The sequence below is a fragment of the Hipposideros armiger genome, unplaced genomic scaffold, assembly GCF_001890085.2.
Source record: "Hipposideros armiger isolate ML-2016 unplaced genomic scaffold, ASM189008v1 scaffold_64, whole genome shotgun sequence".
In the NCBI taxonomy this organism is placed as follows: domain Eukaryota; kingdom Metazoa; phylum Chordata; class Mammalia; order Chiroptera; family Hipposideridae; genus Hipposideros; species Hipposideros armiger.
In genome coordinates, this window is record NW_017731414.1 from 4911680 (window position 1) to 4930442 (window position 18763).

The 18763-nt window shown below is 54.7% G+C and overlaps 2 protein-coding genes and 1 long non-coding RNA gene across 3 annotated transcripts; 2 read left to right on the forward strand and 1 right to left on the reverse strand.

Moving 5' to 3' along the window:
* Window positions 1-1677: 1677 nt before the first annotated feature.
* LGI3 (leucine rich repeat LGI family member 3) lies at window positions 1678-9929 on the reverse strand. Its single transcript, XM_019641882.1, has 8 exons — window positions 9457-9929; window positions 8474-8545; window positions 7617-7688; window positions 7212-7283; window positions 7015-7086; window positions 6203-6372; window positions 5884-6048; window positions 1678-3824 (listed from the first exon to the last, which is right to left on the reverse strand). Exons 1-8 carry the CDS (start codon window positions 9660-9662, stop codon window positions 3007-3009), a joined length of 1647 nt encoding a protein of 548 aa, XP_019497427.1. The 5' UTR covers window positions 9663-9929; the 3' UTR covers window positions 1678-3006.
* Window positions 9930-10001: 72 nt separating this feature from the next.
* On the forward strand, window positions 10002-11054 carry LOC109382425 (uncharacterized). The gene is made up of 2 exons (XR_002123927.1): window positions 10002-10087; window positions 10312-11054. It is a non-coding gene; the product is annotated as an uncharacterized LOC109382425 (long non-coding RNA).
* A 4090-nt stretch (window positions 11055-15144) lies between these two features.
* SFTPC (surfactant protein C) lies at window positions 15145-17994 on the forward strand. Its single transcript, XM_019641883.1, has 6 exons — window positions 15145-15335; window positions 16035-16196; window positions 16552-16674; window positions 16935-17045; window positions 17440-17587; window positions 17787-17994. Exons 1-5 carry the CDS (start codon window positions 15294-15296, stop codon window positions 17575-17577), a joined length of 576 nt encoding a protein of 191 aa, XP_019497428.1. The 5' UTR covers window positions 15145-15293; the 3' UTR covers window positions 17578-17587; window positions 17787-17994.
* Window positions 17995-18763: the final 769 nt, after the last annotated feature.

The following is an 18763-nucleotide window of genomic DNA, read 5'->3' on the forward strand; positions in this document are numbered from 1 at the left end:
CGTTCGACCCCCAAAGGGGTCGCGACCCACAGGTTGAGAACCGCTGCTCTAGAGTCACCAGCCTGACCTCAGCATCATAGGCCTCTCTCTACCCCGTTCATTGGGGGAAAGCTCCTCTGTGTCAGCTCAGAGCCCTCCCAGCTGGAACAGTACCTCACATGTAGACTCCTGGCCCCAATGACTGTGCTTGGGAAATCTAAGAGACAAGTTGTGAGAAATCTGCTGCTGAGAGCAGGGCCTGGCATGCAGGAACATGAGGCTGGCAGCTGGAGGGGTGTCATCCTCCCCAGCTTTCACAGAGTGAGTGGATTCTGCCTCCCATGGCCTTTGGTCCTGAGCTGTTGACACAGTCACCTGGTTACACTGGGTTGCTAAGCAGCTCTCTGGACACACGGATGACCCCCAGGGCTGGTGACCAGGCAAACATAAAGCAGATTTCATTCCCCATGTGCAGAGAGCTAGGCCTTCAGGGAGAGAAGTGTCTCGCATCCTTGGGAGAAACCCGGGGTGGGGGTGTGGAGGTGACAGTCAGAGTGATGTTTATCTTTCTATTGGGCAATGGACTGCCAACGTGTCTGGGAGACGCAACCCACTCTCCCTGGCAACCTCTCCTTGGCACAGCATGAGGGCCCATTCCCCACTTGAACAAGCAGGACAGGCATTCCCAGGACAGTATGGCTGGGGGACCCGATGGGGTGCCTGCTAAGCCAAGGGCACTTGAATATGGTTTGAGGAAACAGAAACCCAGCCACATCACCTATGAGATCCTCCATTGTGATAGGTGGCCAGGGGCAGAGTTGGTTGGGCATCTGAGACTACAGGTAAGATGTGGAGTACAGGGGCTCTGAGACCAAGGATGGATAAAGAACTCTAATTCACAGACAGCAGTTCTCCCCAAAGGGCACGCTTCTCTCCCACAAAACAGCCTTCTCTGTGCTTCCTCTGTGTCTCATATAGTCCTACAGACCAATAAAAATCCTGCTTCTGTGCCAGACACACTTTTCAAAGTGTCTTGCATATATTAATAGACTAGATGTTGAATGCATTTACATTTCACGCTAACCCTGTCAGTTAAGTATCATGACTATCCACATTTTAAAGATGAGGAAACAGATACAAATAGGCTAAGTAATGTGGTTGAGGCCACCCAGCTAGCAAGTGGCCCACTCGAGATTTGACCAAGTAGGATTTACCATCTGTGTTGCAGAGAGAGAAGTTCAGGCTCCAGGATATCAGTCCATTTGCTTGAAATCTCACACCCAGGGTAGAGGGTGACAGTGATGATGGACATTTACCCAGCAGAGGGGGTGGGGAGGAAAGGGACTGCTGACCTTGTCCTTGGTCATGTTGATTGGAGTTGTTGACCTGACAGAGGGACAGACTCCAGTTTCAGTGGCCCCAAAACTGTGATCTCCAGGAAGGAACACTTGGGCCATGAGTCAGCCCCAGGTGATGGAGACTAGTCACATTGGCCTGAGTGTCATCACCATGAACTCCTGACCCCAGCACCAGCTGACCTTGGGGGTGTCCACTCACTCCTCGGAGGGAAGGGAACAGGGAGGACTAGGGTCTGAAAGCCAATGCTTTCCCCCTGGGAGCAGCAAAGACAGGAAACACGCTTGGTTCTTGATGAAACAGCTACTGCTGACCGTTGCCACTGGACACCTGAGAGCTGGCAATGGGGTGGGAACTTTTTATTTGAAGCAAGTGAATTATAGCATTGCCCCCAAGTGCCCCCAGCATCCTGCCACCAGGAGCCCCTCACACAGTCTGGGCACAGGAAGAGCCTACCCTCCCCATGCCTTCTTTACCCGCCTTGCACCTCACAGCTATCCCCAGCGCACAGCAGAGGGCAGCAGAAGCTTGGCTCCCAGGTGCCACTCCATAGGGCTCTCACCCCTCTACCACTCAGTTTGCCCTGGTGTGTGCCTCTGTGGACGGGAGGGGTGCCAGGGACCCCAAGATGCTCTCCAGTCCAGCTCTACTCCTGGCATCCACCCAGATGGTTCAAGTGCTTGCAGGGCCCCTGGCTTGACCAGCTCTTGGACCCATCCAAAGAAGCCAGCACAGCTCGGGGTCCACATCTCAAAGGAGGGGCTGAACCAAGGGGTGGGGATCTGAGGCTGGGACAGCTACAGGAAAGAAAAGCAGAAAAGCTTTTGTCTGGGTGGTCTCCTGTCCATGAAGGGTCAGAGAAGGAAAATCCAGTGAGAACAGAGCCAGCACTAGGAAGAAATCAGGGTCTGCCGGGGCTGTTGTTACTGCTTTGGGCAGAAGGGCTTTGCCCCCAGGAGATCAAGCTGGTGCTCAGAGGCTGGCACCACTATTCCCATCCTTATCAGCTGCAGGGTCGGCATACTAGGGGTGAGCAGAGGAGGACAGTACTATGTGCCCCCTCCAAGAAGAGGGGCAAGACAATGATGGGGAGCCCCTTTCGGCCACGCTGAATCTGCAGGGAAATCAGGGGTGTGGACAGGTGTGTGTGTGTGTGTGTGTGACTGAGGGTGCAGGCCAGTGTCCACGTGCGCATGCAGACGGAGCAGAGCGTGGGCGAGTATACCCACAGTAGGAAGGATGTGGTCATGGCTGCTAGGTGGGGCATGAACAGGTTAAACAGACACCTGGAGCACCAACAGGAGAGAACAGATAACAGGAGAGAACAGAGGGTCACAAGGAGTAGCCCAAGACCCTCCCTCCCAGCACCCCTACCCCTCCCCAGGCTAGAGCATGTGGAAGGCAGAGCAAGGGGGCCTGCAGATGGGGTGTGGGGCCCACAGGTGTCCACAGACAGAAGGGCCCCAGGCGCTGGGTTTCCTGGTGTATATATGAGGCCTCATGCTGATTACAACTATGATTCGTGGCTCCCAGGGCCAATCCACGTGGTGCCCATGCTCACCAGGAAAGTGTGTGTGCATGAGGTTGGCTACATGTGTCTTCACATGGGCACACATGCTGCTCACACAGAGGCTCCCCCTCAGCCTCCAACCCAGAGGTCTGGGCACCCCTCTAGGCACTGAGATCCACCACTACGTGTCGGTACACAAGTGTCTGTCCCTTGAAGCTGGGGGCCAGGAGCAGCTGGGCGTCCCCAGCAGGCATGTAACAAAAGGCCCGAGGGGCCTGCACAGCCAGCTCCTGGAACCGCACAAACTTCTGCCGCCCCTCATCCCACTGGTAGATCTGGGTGAAGGAGAAGTCACTGCCCAGCGCCAGGTAGCGGCGGCCACCCACGAGGAAGGGCTGCAGAGCCAGGGAGCCCCGGGAGGGCAGGGCCTGCACCTCGGAAAAGCGGCTGCCCTCCCAGCGAAGAATCTTAGAGTCCCCGATGTAGCGACTGAGGCACAGGTAGCTGTCACGCCCGGCACGGAAGTGTTTCACAGACTGGGCGTCAGGCACCTGAGTCACCTCACCTTGGGCCACAAACTGCTTCTGGGTGCGACTCCACTGATAGATGACGGGAGCCTGGGAGCTGCTCGACACAATCAGCCGAGGCTTGCCCTCACCATCCACAAACTCCAGGTCGGTGTCGCGGTGCCAGGCGTGCAAGGCCTGGTGGGAATAGAAGCCATTCTGATGCCAGCGGTAGAGGCTGGTGGCACCGGCCTTGGAGCTATCCGCCACGGCAAAATACCAGTCGCCATCGATGCGGAAGGCCTCCAGGTCGTTCGGCTTGCGCACGCGCTGCGGGTCGATGTCCTGCAGCTTGGTGAAGCGCGTGGTGTTGGGGTCCCAGTGGTAAATGTAAGAGCCTCCAAACAGCTGGGCTACCACCACATACAGCTGGCTGTCCACCACCATGGGCTTGCAGTGCACCGCAGAGGGGGCTGCCAGGAAGCAGGGAGGCAGCGTCAGGCAGCGCATGCGCCAAATGCCCTGCCCATACCACAGCCTCAGAAAAGAGGGTCAGTCCCCTCTGCCACTGGGACAGGGCTAAGGCCCTCTGCTACAGTAGCCCCTCTCCCCTGAAGTTCATCTAATTGTTTCACAGCTAATAATCAATCTCAGCATCACCCCCCCCTCCACCCTTGCAGCCAGGGTTCAAATATAAGCTGACACTGAGCACATAATAGGTTTTCCTAGATATTGACCAACTGTTCAACCATGATGTCAATTATTGAAATTATATTGTGTGCAGTAACTGTGCTAAGTATGAACGCATTGCCTCAATTAATCATTCTGAAACACACCCTATTATTTTACCATTTCACACAGAAAGAAACAGACTCCAAGTCTAAGTGACTTGCCCAAAGCTACCCCGCTGGCAAGTGGCCAGGCAAGGGGAAGAAGGGAGTGTTTGAGCTCATCCGCAGCTGGGTACAAAATGACAGCTTGATGTCTGGAGAGCTGTGTATGAAAATACATTCTCCCAAGAAGTCCCACTTTTGAAAGGCTTTTATGCACGAGAACAAGTGTACTTGTGCTCACAACCAGATTGGCCTGACCCTTTCCCAGGCACCTAGAGCATAGAGGGCCACACTCTTCACCTGTCCTGGTATTGCCAGTCATTGCCTTCATCTGCCCTCCTCCCTTCCATCACCTGCCCCCCACCCCCCAAGGGAATCTTATGCTGAATCTCAGGCTCTGGCAGTCACCACCCAGGTCCCTCCCATAGCTTTGGTCTGCCTGCACAACTCCTGATGATTGCCCAGCTCCTGAATGGCAGCTCAGACCCTCCTTGCCCACACACACTCAAGTACCTCAAACTCCAGCTTACCAAAACCGAGCTCCACATCTACCCCTGAAACTTCTCCTTCCTCTCCTCCGGTGTTTCTCGTTGTCAATTTGTGGCACCACCTAGTCACCCTGTCCAGAAATGTGGGAGTCCTTCACTCGCCCACAGCTGATTAGTCCCCCAGTCCTGTCAACCCTCCCTTCTACTTTCTAGTACAGTTCGTACAAAATTCATGTCATGTCATCCTTAAATGTTTCCTACAATTCACTAGTAAAACCACCTGGACCTGGTGTCTTGTGTTGGGGAAGGGTTGTTTTTTGTTGTTTTTTTTTATAATGACTTCAAGTTCTTTGAAGATAACAAGGCGATTTAAATTTTCTGTTTCCTCTTGTGTCAGTTCAAATCCTCTTTTCTAAATATAACTCTCCATCCCCACTGCTGCTGCCTCAGTCCAGGCTCCAGCTGACCCTCCCTACTGGTCTGCCCCATGTCTTACCCCATGCCTAGCCACTCTCCATGATGCTCACAGAGGGAGTTTACTAAAACACACATTGGATTGGTTCACACACTTTCTCAAAGCCTGTCGCTGACCTGGTCCGCATCTCTCTCATGTCTCCTTTGCCACTTTCCACTTTGAACCTTAAGCTGCAGTCACATTAGCTGCTTATTGTTTACACGTGCCTGCACGCACGCACACGATATGCTGTTGCACACCTTCTTGACTTTGCACATGCTGTTCCCTCTGCCAGAACACCCTTCCCACATTTTTTTTCCTTCTAGCTAAGTTTCCCTCAGCCTTCTAGACTCAGCTTAAACTCAGTAGATCCCAAACTGAGCTCACTAGCCGCTCCTATCGCCTCCTCCGTAGTTCACTGGCACCACCCAGTTACTTAAGCCAGGAAACTGGTCATCACCTCTGACCCATCCTTCAGAGGTGCCCTCAGCTAGACATCCCTTCACCAGGAAGCCTTTCTTGATTTCCCAGGGTAGGCTTCTCCTTTGTGCTCCCAGAGCATGGTGTTCCTATCTCCCTCCTAGCACCAACTATTCTGTGGATGTTATCTGTGTATGCATCAGCCTCCCTCCAAAGACTGAAACATTCTTATGAGCAGAGACTATGTCTCATCTATCCTTCTCCCTATAGAAACTCAATGAAGATGAACAATGGAGCCTACCCACCCAGCCAGCACAGCCAGGCCTGGAGCAAGTACCTGGGATTCTATCATAGTCTCGAAGCTGCCGTTCAACATAGTCCCACTTGAGGACAGCGCAAGCACTGGCACCCGGCTGGGCCAGAGCCACATAGAGGTCGCTGGAGTAAAGGAAAGGTTCAGCTGACACCGCCGGGAAGGACAGGGTCTGGTACAGCACGAAATCTGCAGGGATGGGGGTGGGCGGGGAGTAAGAGCTTGCTGGGAGGTAAGGGTTGCTCTGCTGGTGAGGCAGGAGGTTGGAGGTTTCAGGCAGTGTCTGGAGAGCTGCCCTGGGGAGGCCCAGCCTGAGGCCAACAGAGGCAGGGGCACCTCCTACCTGTGGTGATGCAGTCGAACTCCCGCAGTGGCAAGTCCTGCACCTTGTGCTCCTGGAAGCGGGGCGGGCTGGCACAATAAATGGGAGCCACTGTAGTGTTGGTGTGTGCCAGCCACTCCACCAGCCACTTCACCTTGCAGTCACAGTGAAGGGAGTTGCCCCGCAGGTCCCTGATCGTGATGGTGATGGAGGGGACACAAAGGGGGACAGGTTCTCAGCTGCTCGGCCCACCCAGGCCCTTGAGGTTTCAGAAGCAGATATTATCAAGGCTGCTGCCGGTTGCTCACATGGCATCTTTGTGCCAATTGGAAAAGGGCTCCCCTCAGGATGGATGCAGCCCCGTGGACACATGCTTGGCCCGTGGAGTGGGGGCTCCGTTCAGCCCCTACTTACCTCCTTAGACAGGTGCCTTTCGCAGTGTATAAACTGCACGACTCTGTTCTGTACCCCAGTTCCTCCCACCCAGGGCTTTTGTTTTCTTGTGTAAATACTGATCATTGACTGTGGCTATGTGACCAGACTTGAATGTAGATGCAAATCAAACATACATTCAGAAAGCACATGTTTAAAAAAACACGCACATAGTGTCTCACGTGCATTTTAAGAGGGCCCACAGATGCCATGAGAAACCCTAACTTAGAAGCCTGCCGATATATCTATTACTCAGCCTAGCCTTCCGGGAGCCTCCCACAACCCAAGCCTTTCAGCCTCTCACGACCTTATGATCTTCCCCATCCTGGCTCCCACAACACTGCCTCCAGGGACACGCCCCTCTGTGGCACTGTTAAAAATACGAGGGACTCAAGCCTTACAAGTCACTCAGGATGTCCAGGGGCCGAAAGATGTCTCTAGGCAGCGTCTGCAGGTTATTGTTGGCCAGTGAGCTGCAAGACAGACCTCTGGGTCATCATGATGGAGGCCAAAGGCCATAGGAGATGGGGATGGGGTGGGTGTGGGTGGGGTGGGGTGGGGCTTGGGTTCAGCAAGTGTATGTGCGGGATGTACTCACAGGTGTGTTAAAGACTTGAGTCCCCTGAAAGTAAACTTGGATAGTGCCCAGATGTCATTGTTCTCAATGAAGCTGGAGGAAATGAGAATTGTTTCCGTCATCAGTCACGATTTCAGGACCACATCCCCAACCTATTTCCCCTACACCCCACCTAGGTTCCAACCCATGGCCCTGAGACAGGCTTCCATTCCAAATCTGGGGATTATTAAGCCTGTGGTGACAGGGTATCCAGGCAGGATGGTTTAGATAGAGGGATGGATGAAATGACCTCTGCTCGGGTCCTGCAGTCAGAGGGTTCAAGGGCTCTTGCTTACCCCAGCCTTCCTCAGTCGACCTCCCCTCTCAGCCCACCCAGGCCCTCCTTTCTCCCTTTGACTCCCCATCCCCCATTTCCTTTCTACGCACAGGTACTGCAGATGCGACAGTCCCGTGAAGGAGTTGTCTCCGATCAGCGTAAACTTATTGGAGTTGAGTAACCTGGAGAGACAAAGGCAAAAGTAGAGCTTCCAAGGGCATGCCTGCTGCCTCAGCCCTGTGTTTCCTCAAGGCCTGGCTGCCCTGCCTCCCAAATTTGGGACCCCAGCAGAGAACCCCAGAGTAGCTTGGATAACAATATTCTGGTCCCAGAAACTCCCAGGGTCCCTATTTGTTCCTAGGGTAAAAACAGTAGGTATCGATTTCTGCTGACCAGCTGGGTCCTTCCCCACTGTTTCTCTGCTCTCTGTCTCCTGTCCTCACTCCCCACCCCTCCATCTGGGACTGATGGAGAGAAGGAGGTGGGGCAACTCCCATGTGCACTCTCTTGTGACTGGGGCTTTGAATGTAAACAGCCCCTTTTAGAATTTCAGGCTCTCTGGTCTTCCTTCTGTTCGGATCCTCAGCTCTTTCTTCAAATCGTGGGCTCCCCTGTCTTTACTATGATCCCTCTCCCCTGCAGTGTCCACCCTCTGGCACCAGCCCAAGTTATTGCACCCAATTCCTTTGGGTCTCCATTCCTCACTGGGCCCCAAATACCCACTTCTTGGCTTTTGCATGCGACCCCTGCCCTCCTCCCCAACTGCTGCTCCCTCCACCCCTCCTGATTCCAGGCTGCTCCACCTTTTCTGGCAGATCCCATCGGACATGTAAGGCATCTTCATCTCCAAAGGCTACCTGCATGGGTTCTCCTCTCCCCAATCCAGGATCTGTCTCCTCTCACTGTCCCCCCTGCTTTCCCCTCCTCCACCACCCACAACCCGCCTTCCTCAGGGCCCTGTCCATACAAGAACTGCAGCAGTGGCAGGTGGGAGAACGCTCCGTCCTGGATCTCTGAGAAAGCAGCATTCACCAGCGTCCTGCAGGGGACACCTGAATCAGTACTGTGGGGAGTAAGCAGGGGCTGCTGGGGGTGGGGGGCTGGGGGGTGCGAGGTGGACAGGGCAATGGCGTCTATAGGCACTTGCCCTGGAAACTCCCTGTTTCACCAGCCTGGCCCTCCACCTGGGGCTGTCTTTCCCTTCTTCTCACTGCCCTCCTTCATCACTACCCGCCCCTACTACCTCCCTGAGCACCAGTGGCCCCAGGCTCAGCTTCTCCCTCAGCCACAAGGTTCCATTATCCACACCTTCATGATCCTCCAGACACCCACAGTTGCGCTGGGTTCTGTTGAGGGGTGGGACTCAGGGATGGGAGTGGGGGGATTAGCATTGTGCTCTCAAGGACCACACAGCCTGTTTCCATAGGCTGCCGCTGCAAGTGACAGGTTGACTGGCCCTGCGCAGAGTGGCTGGTGAGACCAGTGGCAGGTGTCTGCCCTGTGCCAGAGTGCTGTGGGGTGTAGCTCACTTCTACCCCTCCCCCTGCTGCCTCATCCCCTCCCCCTACACAAGAAGCCTTTCTGCCCTTGGTATGACATCACAGGCAGGGGCCCACATGCTGGGGTAAACAACTCTCTCCCTCCTCCCCAGCCCTGAGCCCTGCACATAGTAGGTCTCATTGATGCTGCTGGTGGTGATTCATTCTTGGCCATGAACTCCTGTTTTCCCCAGCCATGGCTGCTGAGCCTGCATGACTGCAGAACTCCTAGCCTGGCTGATACCTTGGATCTCCAGGTCTGAGGACCCCCTGGAGTCCTCCTGGTTCCCACATTCTGTAGAGGGGAAGCGGGGTTCTCCCCATGCACTCCCGAGCTGTCCATGCCTTCCTTCCCATCTTGGCTCACCGCCACCCCCGACCCCTAACCCCCAAGCCAGGGCTGGGCACTCACAGAGAGATGACCTCGGAGGGCAGGTTCCTGGGCACTGCTTTAGAGTCCACGCAGAAGGCCGTGTCCCTGGTGCAGGAGCAGCTGGGGGGGCAGGGGGGCGTTTTGGGGGGCCTCTTGGCACTGACTTGCAGCATCAGGCAGAAGCCAAGCGTGGACAGCACCAGCAGCGGGAGTCCGGAGCCCCGCCTGGGCCGCAGCCCCGCCATGCTGCCCGCAAGCTTTGCCTCCGGCCACCGGCCGCCCCCGCCCCACCGCTCTCCGCCACCCTGCGGGTTGGCACCGCCTGGCCACGGGCGGCCGCTGCCGCAGCTAGGGGCCCGGCTGCCGGTTGCGGAGAGCGGACTCCTCTAGCTCTCGGTGCAGGTTGCGGTCCCCTCCTCTGCTCGCTCCCGCGAACCGACTCGGATTGATGCGCGGAGAGTAGCGGAGCAGAGGGCTGCCGGGCTGGGATGGCTGCGGACTGCGGCGGCGGCCGCGGGGGCGCGCAGGGCGGAGGGGGGAGTCCCGGGCTGGGAGTAGCCAAAGAAGGGAGTGGTTGCGGCCCTGGCCGGTCTATGCTGCATGCCCTACGGGAGGTCTCTGGGCCATCTGCTTGCGTCTGGCATCCAGAGCGTCTGTGCATGTGTGCGAGGTACACATGTGCACCCTAGATGGCATGACTGCGTGCACGTGTGTACACCTGTCTCTGCAGGCACATGCACAGATCCCCTTGTGAGGCATTTCTGCATTAGGGATCTATGCGCCTCTGTGTTCCCATGTGTATGCCTTGGCCCTCAGGGGCTACATCTTCTAAACAGATTCATGGGCATATGAGAAGTGACAGGTGCGTGTTTATATTCACATTTGTTTCCACAGCTCATGAACAGAATGTGCCATTGTGTGTGTGTGAGCTGAAAAGGGAACGTCATCCCTGGAGCTGGCGTGAGAATGTGTGGAATCCTGGAGCATTTCTCACCACATAACCACAGCCTGTTGGAGCTGCGAAGAGCCTTGGAAGTTTTCCAGTCCAGCCCTGTGTTTACGAAATGAGGAAACTGAGGCCAGGACCAAGAAGAAAGTAGCCAAGCTTGATATCACACCTACTATGTGTTGTGGACTCTTACTTACTTAATCCTCTCCACCTTTTGAGGCAGATGATATTAATCCCCTTTTATAGATAAGAAAAGTAAGACTTGTGGTACCAAGGGGCGGAAAAAGTGACAGAGCAGGAGTTTAAATCCGCTCTGCTCAACTCTAGAGCTCACAGCTGTTCTTCCACACCAGGGGTTTTCAGAGTGTGGGCCAGGCAGCCCAGAGGTCCTTGAGAACTCTTCAGGGACCCTTTGAGGTCAAAACAAAAACGCCTTTTTAAAGGCGTTATTTGCCCTTTTCACTTTCATGCTCTCACAAAGTACCCTGGAATTTTCCAGAGGCTACACGATATATCTTCTATTAAGCCAGAAATGAAAGAAATTTGTAAAAATGTAAGGCAATGACATTCTTCTCTCTAATTGTTTTTTGGCTTTGTAAAATAATTTTATTTAACATTTATGTTATAACATGTAATGGGCTTATTATTGCTGTTTTCATTTAATTCATTAATAAATATTTTTAAAATTTCTCAGTAAATATCATAATAGATATAACCCACATAAACAAAAGCTCTTCGAGGTCCTCAATACTTTTTAAGAGTGTTAAGGAGTCCTGAAACCAAAAAGTTTGAGAACTGCTGCTTTATAACATGTTATTTGCCAGGGGTGTGAGTGTATGGTGGTGGTGGTGGTGGGGAGAAGGGCATGACTGTCCCAAGAGCTCCCAGGTACAGGACAAGGGGAGCTCGGAAGTCAGGTGACTGGGCTCCGTCTGGTGCTCTTTACACATCAGTTCAGGAAACCGAGCTCACTGGGTTTAAGATGCTTTCCCAGCTGACCCCAGCATCTGCCAGAAGGGGATTCTCTGGTCTGAGCTTAAGTTCATGTTCTCCCAGACAGGGAAGCCCCGGCCCTTTGATGCTCACTTGCCACTACGCACCCAGCTTCCCGTGCTGCCTTCTCCATGCCAGCTTGCGGGAAGACAAGCAATGGGGGTGGGGAGGGTGGTTGGGGCAGCTGGGAAACCATCTCCACTCGTCCCTGGCACGGCTCTGCCCAGGACACAAAGGGCAGAGTGAATCTTGTCCCGCCCCTGCAGCTGAGGGGCTGGAAGGAGGAAAAGGGAAGACACACATAGAAGGAGTGGCTATTGTGGGGCTCTCCACTGCCACAGTTCTCAGAGACTTTAACCCAGAGACAGACAAAAACGGAGAGGCTGGGTCCTACTCTTAGCTAGTAAGAACTGCCCTGGGAGTTGAAGTAGATGGGAATAATCATGACGATTGGACTTTCACATCATGATGTCATTGGATCCTCACAACAGCCTGGAGTTGAGGACAGGACAGGCAGTACTAGTCCCAGTTCACAGAAGAGGACTCTAAAGCCTAGAAAGATAGAACGCCTCATGCAGGGTCTCAGAGCAGGCCAGTGAAGCACCGAGACCTCCACAAACTGAAGGCATGAACTATTGACTGTTTGTCAACCAGACCCCACATGTTTGGGGATAGTCTTATCATTGACTATAATTATACGTTGGGTGCACGCACGCTCCTTGCCCTTGGCAGGTACAAGGAATCCTCAGGAAAACTTGATCCCAGGGCCGGTCTCGTGGCTGGCAGCCAGGTTGGGAAGATAAGGCAACAAAAAGCACCCACATAGCTGATGAGAACATCAGTGAGTGTTTAGTGGCAGGTAAACATGTGTCAGGGAGGCTGGGAGATTTTGGAGAAGAGATGGGACACAGTAGGCTGGAGCGGTAAGGTCACAGAGTAGGTGCTGTTGGTTCTTGTTTGGCCTTTCCGGGTGGGTGGTATTCAGAGAGGTGGAGAGATGTCGAGGGTGGGCTTTTCAGAAGGGAAAAATGGTCTAAGTAAAGGCCAAGAAGTGAGAAGCCTGCAGCAGAGGGCTAGTGTGAGGGGCAAAGGGACAGCTATGCATGACCAGCTAAAGGTCTCTCCCTCCTTCCTTCTCCAAGGTTCCCAAGACCTCTACCAGGTTGCTGGCAGCATCTGAACTTCCATTATGAAACTGGAAGGCATCCTTCCTTCCCAACCTCCAAAGAGGTCAAAAAAAAAAAAAGGAAGGAAGGAAGAAGAAAGAGAAGGAAGGAAAGAAGGAGAGAAGGGGAAAAAGGAAGGAAGGAAGGAAAGAAGGAAGGAAGGAAAGAAGGAAGGAAGAAAGGAAGGAAGGAAGGAAAGAAGGAAGGAAGGAAGGAAGGGCTATAAAGCTTATGAGAACTACAGCCTAAAGGCAGCCTGCAGGGGAGACTGAGGACCCGAGAGGACAGAGGTTTCTTTCCCAGAAAGAACCCCCTCTCCCAGCACCCTGTGATAATGGCAAGCCCTACCAACAGCACCTGTTCAGAACGAGCCCCACAGCTGGACTAGGCAGTCCCCTGAAATGCCCACAGGGACCTCGCGATGCTTGCAGTTATCCTTGGCCCTCCGGTTGGCCTGCTGTCCACCTGGCGCAGGCCCAGTATGTGTGAGTCAGCCTATCAATCCCAGTGTTGCCAGGACAACTGGGGGTGGGAGTGGGGGGCTCTGGGGGCTGTCTCCTGCATCTGGCACCTGCACAAAGCTGAGGTTGCACACAATTGAGAGGAGGCTGCTTCCCCCTCCTTCATGAACCCCTCTCCCCCTCTTTCAGTCCTCCTAGGACACTTGCTCCTAGAGGCTTAGGCAAATATTTAAAGGGGCAGTTGAGGGGAGGCGGTGAGGAGGGTAGTGGGAGCAAACATTTTCTTCCTTCTCTCCTTCCCCAAGCTTCTCAGGGGCTCTCAGCTCAGATGCCATGCTGTTGTGCAATCTGGAGGCTGAAGGCCCTCCAGCTGGAAAGGGGGTTCTTGTGGGGACGGGGAAACCTGCCAGGGCTGAAGAGTTGGGGGTCTGCTCATGATTGAATGGCAGGGCCAAGGTGGGAGGGAGCCCCTGAGCAAGGGACAGGAATTGGGATGAAGTGTTGGAGTTACAGTATAAAGAGGATAGGTGAGTGAGGCCAAGAGAAGAGCAAGGCGTGGGGCTCTGACTTACACACTTGTGAAAGTTTAGAGTTAAAGGTGCCATAGAGCACACCTGGCCCAGGGAGCAAAGGGGAACCTGAGAGAAAGGATACAACCATTAGTAGGCTTGTTTAGCACAACGAAGCAACAGAGATGGCTTTGGGAAAGCGGAGGAAAGAGATAGAGGGGAGGAGAAGGTCCACAAAGTGGATCCCATTTGGGTGAGTAGCATTCTCAAGGCAAATTTAGGATCAGAGGATGTAAAAGGAAGAGTGCAGAGAGGGAAGGGTGACAGCATCGCCAAGCAAGTACGCTGATTCAAGGATGAAGAGCGTGGAAGCCCATCAGTCACCACACCGGGCCCTGTGCAAGGTTTTCTGGACATAAGAAAGAAGTGTCAGGTGTGGAATCTACAATCAAAAGTTTTCAGTTTGATCTCTGAAAATTATTTGCCATGCACTTGATGCAGAACACCCCACAAAGTCATGCAAATCAAGAGGCTCAAATCTTTGTGTTCATTTTAAAAACACTCATGAAACTGACTAGGCCATCAAGGGTATGTATATCCAAAAAGCCACCAAGTATCTAAAAGGAGGTCACTTGACAGCAGCATGTGCCATTCTGTCGTCACAATGATGGAGTTGGTAGGTGTGCCCAGGTCAAACAGTGGGGCTGGACACCAGGTCGGTGGTCCAAAAAGAGTGCAGAATTTCTGCTGCACGTGCTTAAAAACGCAGAGAGGAATGCTGAACTGAAGGGTTTAGAGGTAGATTTTTCTGCTCATGGAGCACATCCAGATAAACAAAGCTCCCAAGATGAGGCACAGAACTTACAGAGCTCCTGGGGGTTGAACCCCCTACATGAGCTCCCCCTGCCATACTGGGACGATCTTTACTGGAAAAAAGCAGATTGTTTCTAAACCAGAAGAGGAGTTTGCACAGAAGGAGACTGAAGAAACAACAATGTATGGCCCAGGAATAAATTCAGCATCAAATAAATGCAAATAAAATAAAAGCAGGGGGGAAAAAAAGTCTTTAGCTTACAAACAAACCTATAGCAAAGAACGAAAAAAACCTCATATTAGTAAGAATTTGTAACCGGAGGGGACAGAGTTTTCAGAATTTGGAAAAAAATGGCTGGGGGCAAGTCTGAGGCTAGGTAAAGAAGTGTGGGAGACAGCAAGGCAGGTAGAGTACTTGAAGTGACAATCTGAATGCTCCCAGAGAACTGATGAGCCGTGTATGAACCCCCACACTGATGCCTTCAGCAGTGCTTGATCTGGGTCCACTGACACTGCCCCCTCACTCCCCTTGCTGGAGTGTGTTCTTATGCTTGGGGGAAATTCTGTTGGGAAATGTGGTGGGCTCCCCATTGGGTCAGACCCTTCCTTGGCTGCCTGAGAGGTTCGGCCTGGAAAGCCACAAGACGGCCAGGGCAGGTGCCAGCAAGAAAGGTGGGCATGCCAGAAAGACACCCATAGTGAGAGGCGCAGATTGCCCAAGGGCAAGTTTGCTCAGCTCACCCAGCTTTGCTTTTGCCAGGGCCAAGAGGACTCATGTGCCAGAGCCAAGGGCCCTTAGGCGCACTTGCAGCCGCCTTATCAGGGCCACGGTTCTGGAGGGCCAGGAACAAACAGGCTTCAAAGCTGAGGGCTTGGCTGGCGGACGGGTGCTGGGTCCTTCACCTCTGTCCCCTCTCCCTACTGGCACATATAAAACCCTAGTCTCACACTTGGGAGATGAGAAGGGGAAGGTGCCTGCAGCAAGATGGACGTGGGCAGCAAAGAGGTCTTGATGGAGAGCCCACCGGTGAGTGTGATCATGTGCATGTGTGCGCATGTGTGTGGTGGGCCTCTCGGGGCCTATTTCCTCATCCAAATTCATTCACTTAACTAACCTAGGATTGTGTTTAATTAGAGAAGGGACACCAACCACTAAGACATAGTCCCTTGGGGAGGTAGACGTGGTAGCCAGTGATTCTAATATGAGCGACATGGTTCAGCGGGAGGGGCTGTAGAGGGCATTGAATAGGGAACCACCACTTGGATGGTCACAGGAAGCACCACAGAGAAAATGACATTCGAGCTGACTCCAGAAGAATAAGTAGGAGCTCCCCAGGTGGAGGAGGAGGAAGACACTGCAGAAAGAAGGGTGGCAGGTGTAAAGGCACAGGAGTGTGAGAGAGCATGCATTATTTGGGGAACAGAGAGGGAGTGGGCATGGCTGAGGTGCCAGGGGTCTGGAGGAAACAGCTGGAAATATAATTAGTGAAATGGGCTCTCTTGCGTTTCTCCAAGCCAGACCTCACTTCTAAGCATCTGTTGGTTTGTTGGAATCCAGGCCACCTCCTCCAGGAAGTTCCCCTGACCTCCTTATCCTTCCTCTGCACAACCATAGCGTAGGTTGCCCAGCCCTGTGAGGGTGTGAGAGGGTGTCCAGCTTGTGCAGGGAGAAGAGAGGACATCTTCATGACTTCATACCTGTCTCCTCCCCACCCTACCTCATCAGGACTACTCAGCAGCCCCCTCCCGGGGCCGGTTGGGCATCCCCTGCTGCCCTGTGCACCTCAAACGCCTTCTCATCGTGGTCGTGGTGGTGGTCCTTGTCGTCGTGGTGATTGTAGGGGCCCTGCTCATGGGTCTTCACATGAGCCAGAAACATACTGAGATGGTAAGCAGGCCGGGGATGGGCTGGGCAGCAAGTATAGGGCATGCCAGACAGATCGGTGTGCGAGGGCTGGGTAGATAGCAAACTGCCCAAGAGGAATGAGAGGAGGAGGCGGGGGGCACCTCATGGAAGGACAGAGGCAGGAACAGGGTGGCAAACCTGGCCTGGGCTTTCCCATCACCCTACCCCACATTGGGACAGCCTGTTCCTTCCAGCACCTGGTTCCACTCAGCTTCTCTGAGCTCTCAGGGAAGAAGAAATTGCATTTGAGTACAGGGGATGGAGGGTGGGCAGGAGCACTGAAGGGACAAGTGGGGAAAGGGGAATGAATACCAGGCAGCACTGTGCCCTCCCCCAGGTCCTGGAGATGAGCATTGCGGGGCCAGAAGCTCAGCAACGCCTGGCCCTGAGTGAGCATGCGGGCACCAGTGCCACCTTCTCCATTGGCTCTACTGGCATCGTCGTGTATGACTACCAGCGGGTGGGTATGCCTGGACTTCTTGACCCTGGCCCCGGGGGACAAATGACAAGACTTTGCTAGATCCACCTAGCTGTACTACTTCACACACACCCATCTTTCCTCATCCTCCAGTCCTTGTGCCTCCCCTGGGGGTGCTTGAGCCCCAAATTCCAGTATGACTCCCTCCTGGGTCCAACCTAGAGGGAGATGGCGTAGGACCAGGGTTAGAAAGTGAGCGAGGCAGGGCCTTCCTGAATTAACTCTGGGGTTCCTATGCCCAGCTCTTGATCGCCTACAAGCCGGCACCGGGAACCTGCTGCTACATCATGAAGATGGCTCCAGAGAGCATCCCCAGTCTTGAGGCTCTCACTAGGAAATTCCAGAACTTCCAGGTGGGTGTGAGCGTGAGAAGGAGTGGATTATCTCCCTCCCAGGGCTGCTGGGAGTTCTAGGAGTGCCTCTGTGTGGCACAAGGAGTTGAGGGCAGGTTGCTTGAGTCCTGACCCGGTAAAGTGCTGCTCCTCTTGGACTGCCAGGTAAGTGTCCCTCTCCAGACTCACCTGCTCTACACCTTCCCTACCCGTTCCCCACTTCCACCCTGCCACCCCACCTCCAAGCTGCTGGCCTCAATTTAGCCCACATAGGGGCTTCTGACTCAAGCACAGACCCCTCTTTACTAATGAGGAAACTGAGGCTCAGAGACATTGCTTGACATGCCTAAGGTCCCACAATGAAGGCCACAGGTGAAACTCAGCTCCCAGGCTCCAAATCGGGTGCTCTTTCCAGGGTAAGCCTGAGATGCCTCCTGCTAAGCTGAGCCAGGAGGAAGGCCATAACACTGGCTCAGCATCCTCTGGGGACCTGAACTTCCTAGGCACCACCGTGAGCACCCTGTGTGGCGAGGTGCCCCTCTACTACATCTAGGACACCTCAGGTGAGCAGGTGTGACCTCCAGGGCACCGGAGCAGCAGTGACCCAGGAGGGCTTGGGCCACTTTGTCTTGTCAGCTGACCTGGCACAGGGGAATCCATTGGGGCCGGTCACCTAGGGAGCTCAGGGGAGGGAAGGTTCCCAGCACCCCCCTCCCCTGAGTGTCTCTCCCTTACATATTCCAGTGTTTCTTTGCTTTACAGGGCATGCGGAAGCCCCAAGGGGACCGGAAAGAGCCACGAGCAAAAGGTCTTTTGCAAACAGGCAGGCAGCTGCTCCTGTCACACTACAAAAACTGGCCCTAGAGAAATGGGAACTGGGGGAGAGGTGGGAACAGTCAGATGAGAGGTGGCTCCTAGGGACCAGGGGCTCCTACCACTAGAGAATAAAGCAGCCTGATTGAAAAACAAAGGGTGTCCCTCTTCTCTCCTCCCACACCCCCGAGGTCCTGCTCTTGGTCGGGGCTGGGGGAGGACAGGGCGTTGAGGAGCAAAGGTGGCTTTCCCATTCTCTCTGGCCCAGGGTGATGGTGAGGACAGGGACCCGGGAGCGATCAACGGGCTTTAGGCGCCCTCCAGCGGTGTCTCCCGAGAGAGGGCGGGAGATAGAAATAACTCGAGGGACAGGGACCGATGTGAGAGAGCAAGGGTCGGAGAAAGGGAGAGACCGAGAGGCGCGGGCAGTGACCAAAGGAAAGCGCGAGGCACCGGCGGCGAGAGCGACCTGACAGCGTGTCCCGCACCGGGAGGGGCCCGGGCCGGGCGCGCGCGGGAGAAACACCGCTAGAGGGCGGCTGGCAGGGGCGGCCGCCGCCAGCACCCTGGGGCCCGCGTCCCTCTCCAGCCCGCGTCCCGCACCCGGACCCGGACCGCCCGAGCCTCCTCCGGGTGCGGGCCGGCTGCTCGTCTTCCCCGCCCCGGCTGGCGCACCGCCCGGGCCGGCGGATCTCGGTCCCGGCCCCCAAGGGGGCCGATCTCCGGGCGAGAGCCCGCCCCCCAGCGAGCTCATTTCCCTAAAGGGGGAGACGAGGGAGGGAGGGCGGGAGCGAAGGAAGGAGAAAAAGAAGGGAAGGGAACGGAGAGGCTGGAGGAGGGAGCGGGCCGGGAGCGGGCGGCCGAGGGGCGGGGGACAGGAAGGAGGGCGGCGAGCGCAGGGAAGGGGAGAGGTGGTGAGCGCGGGG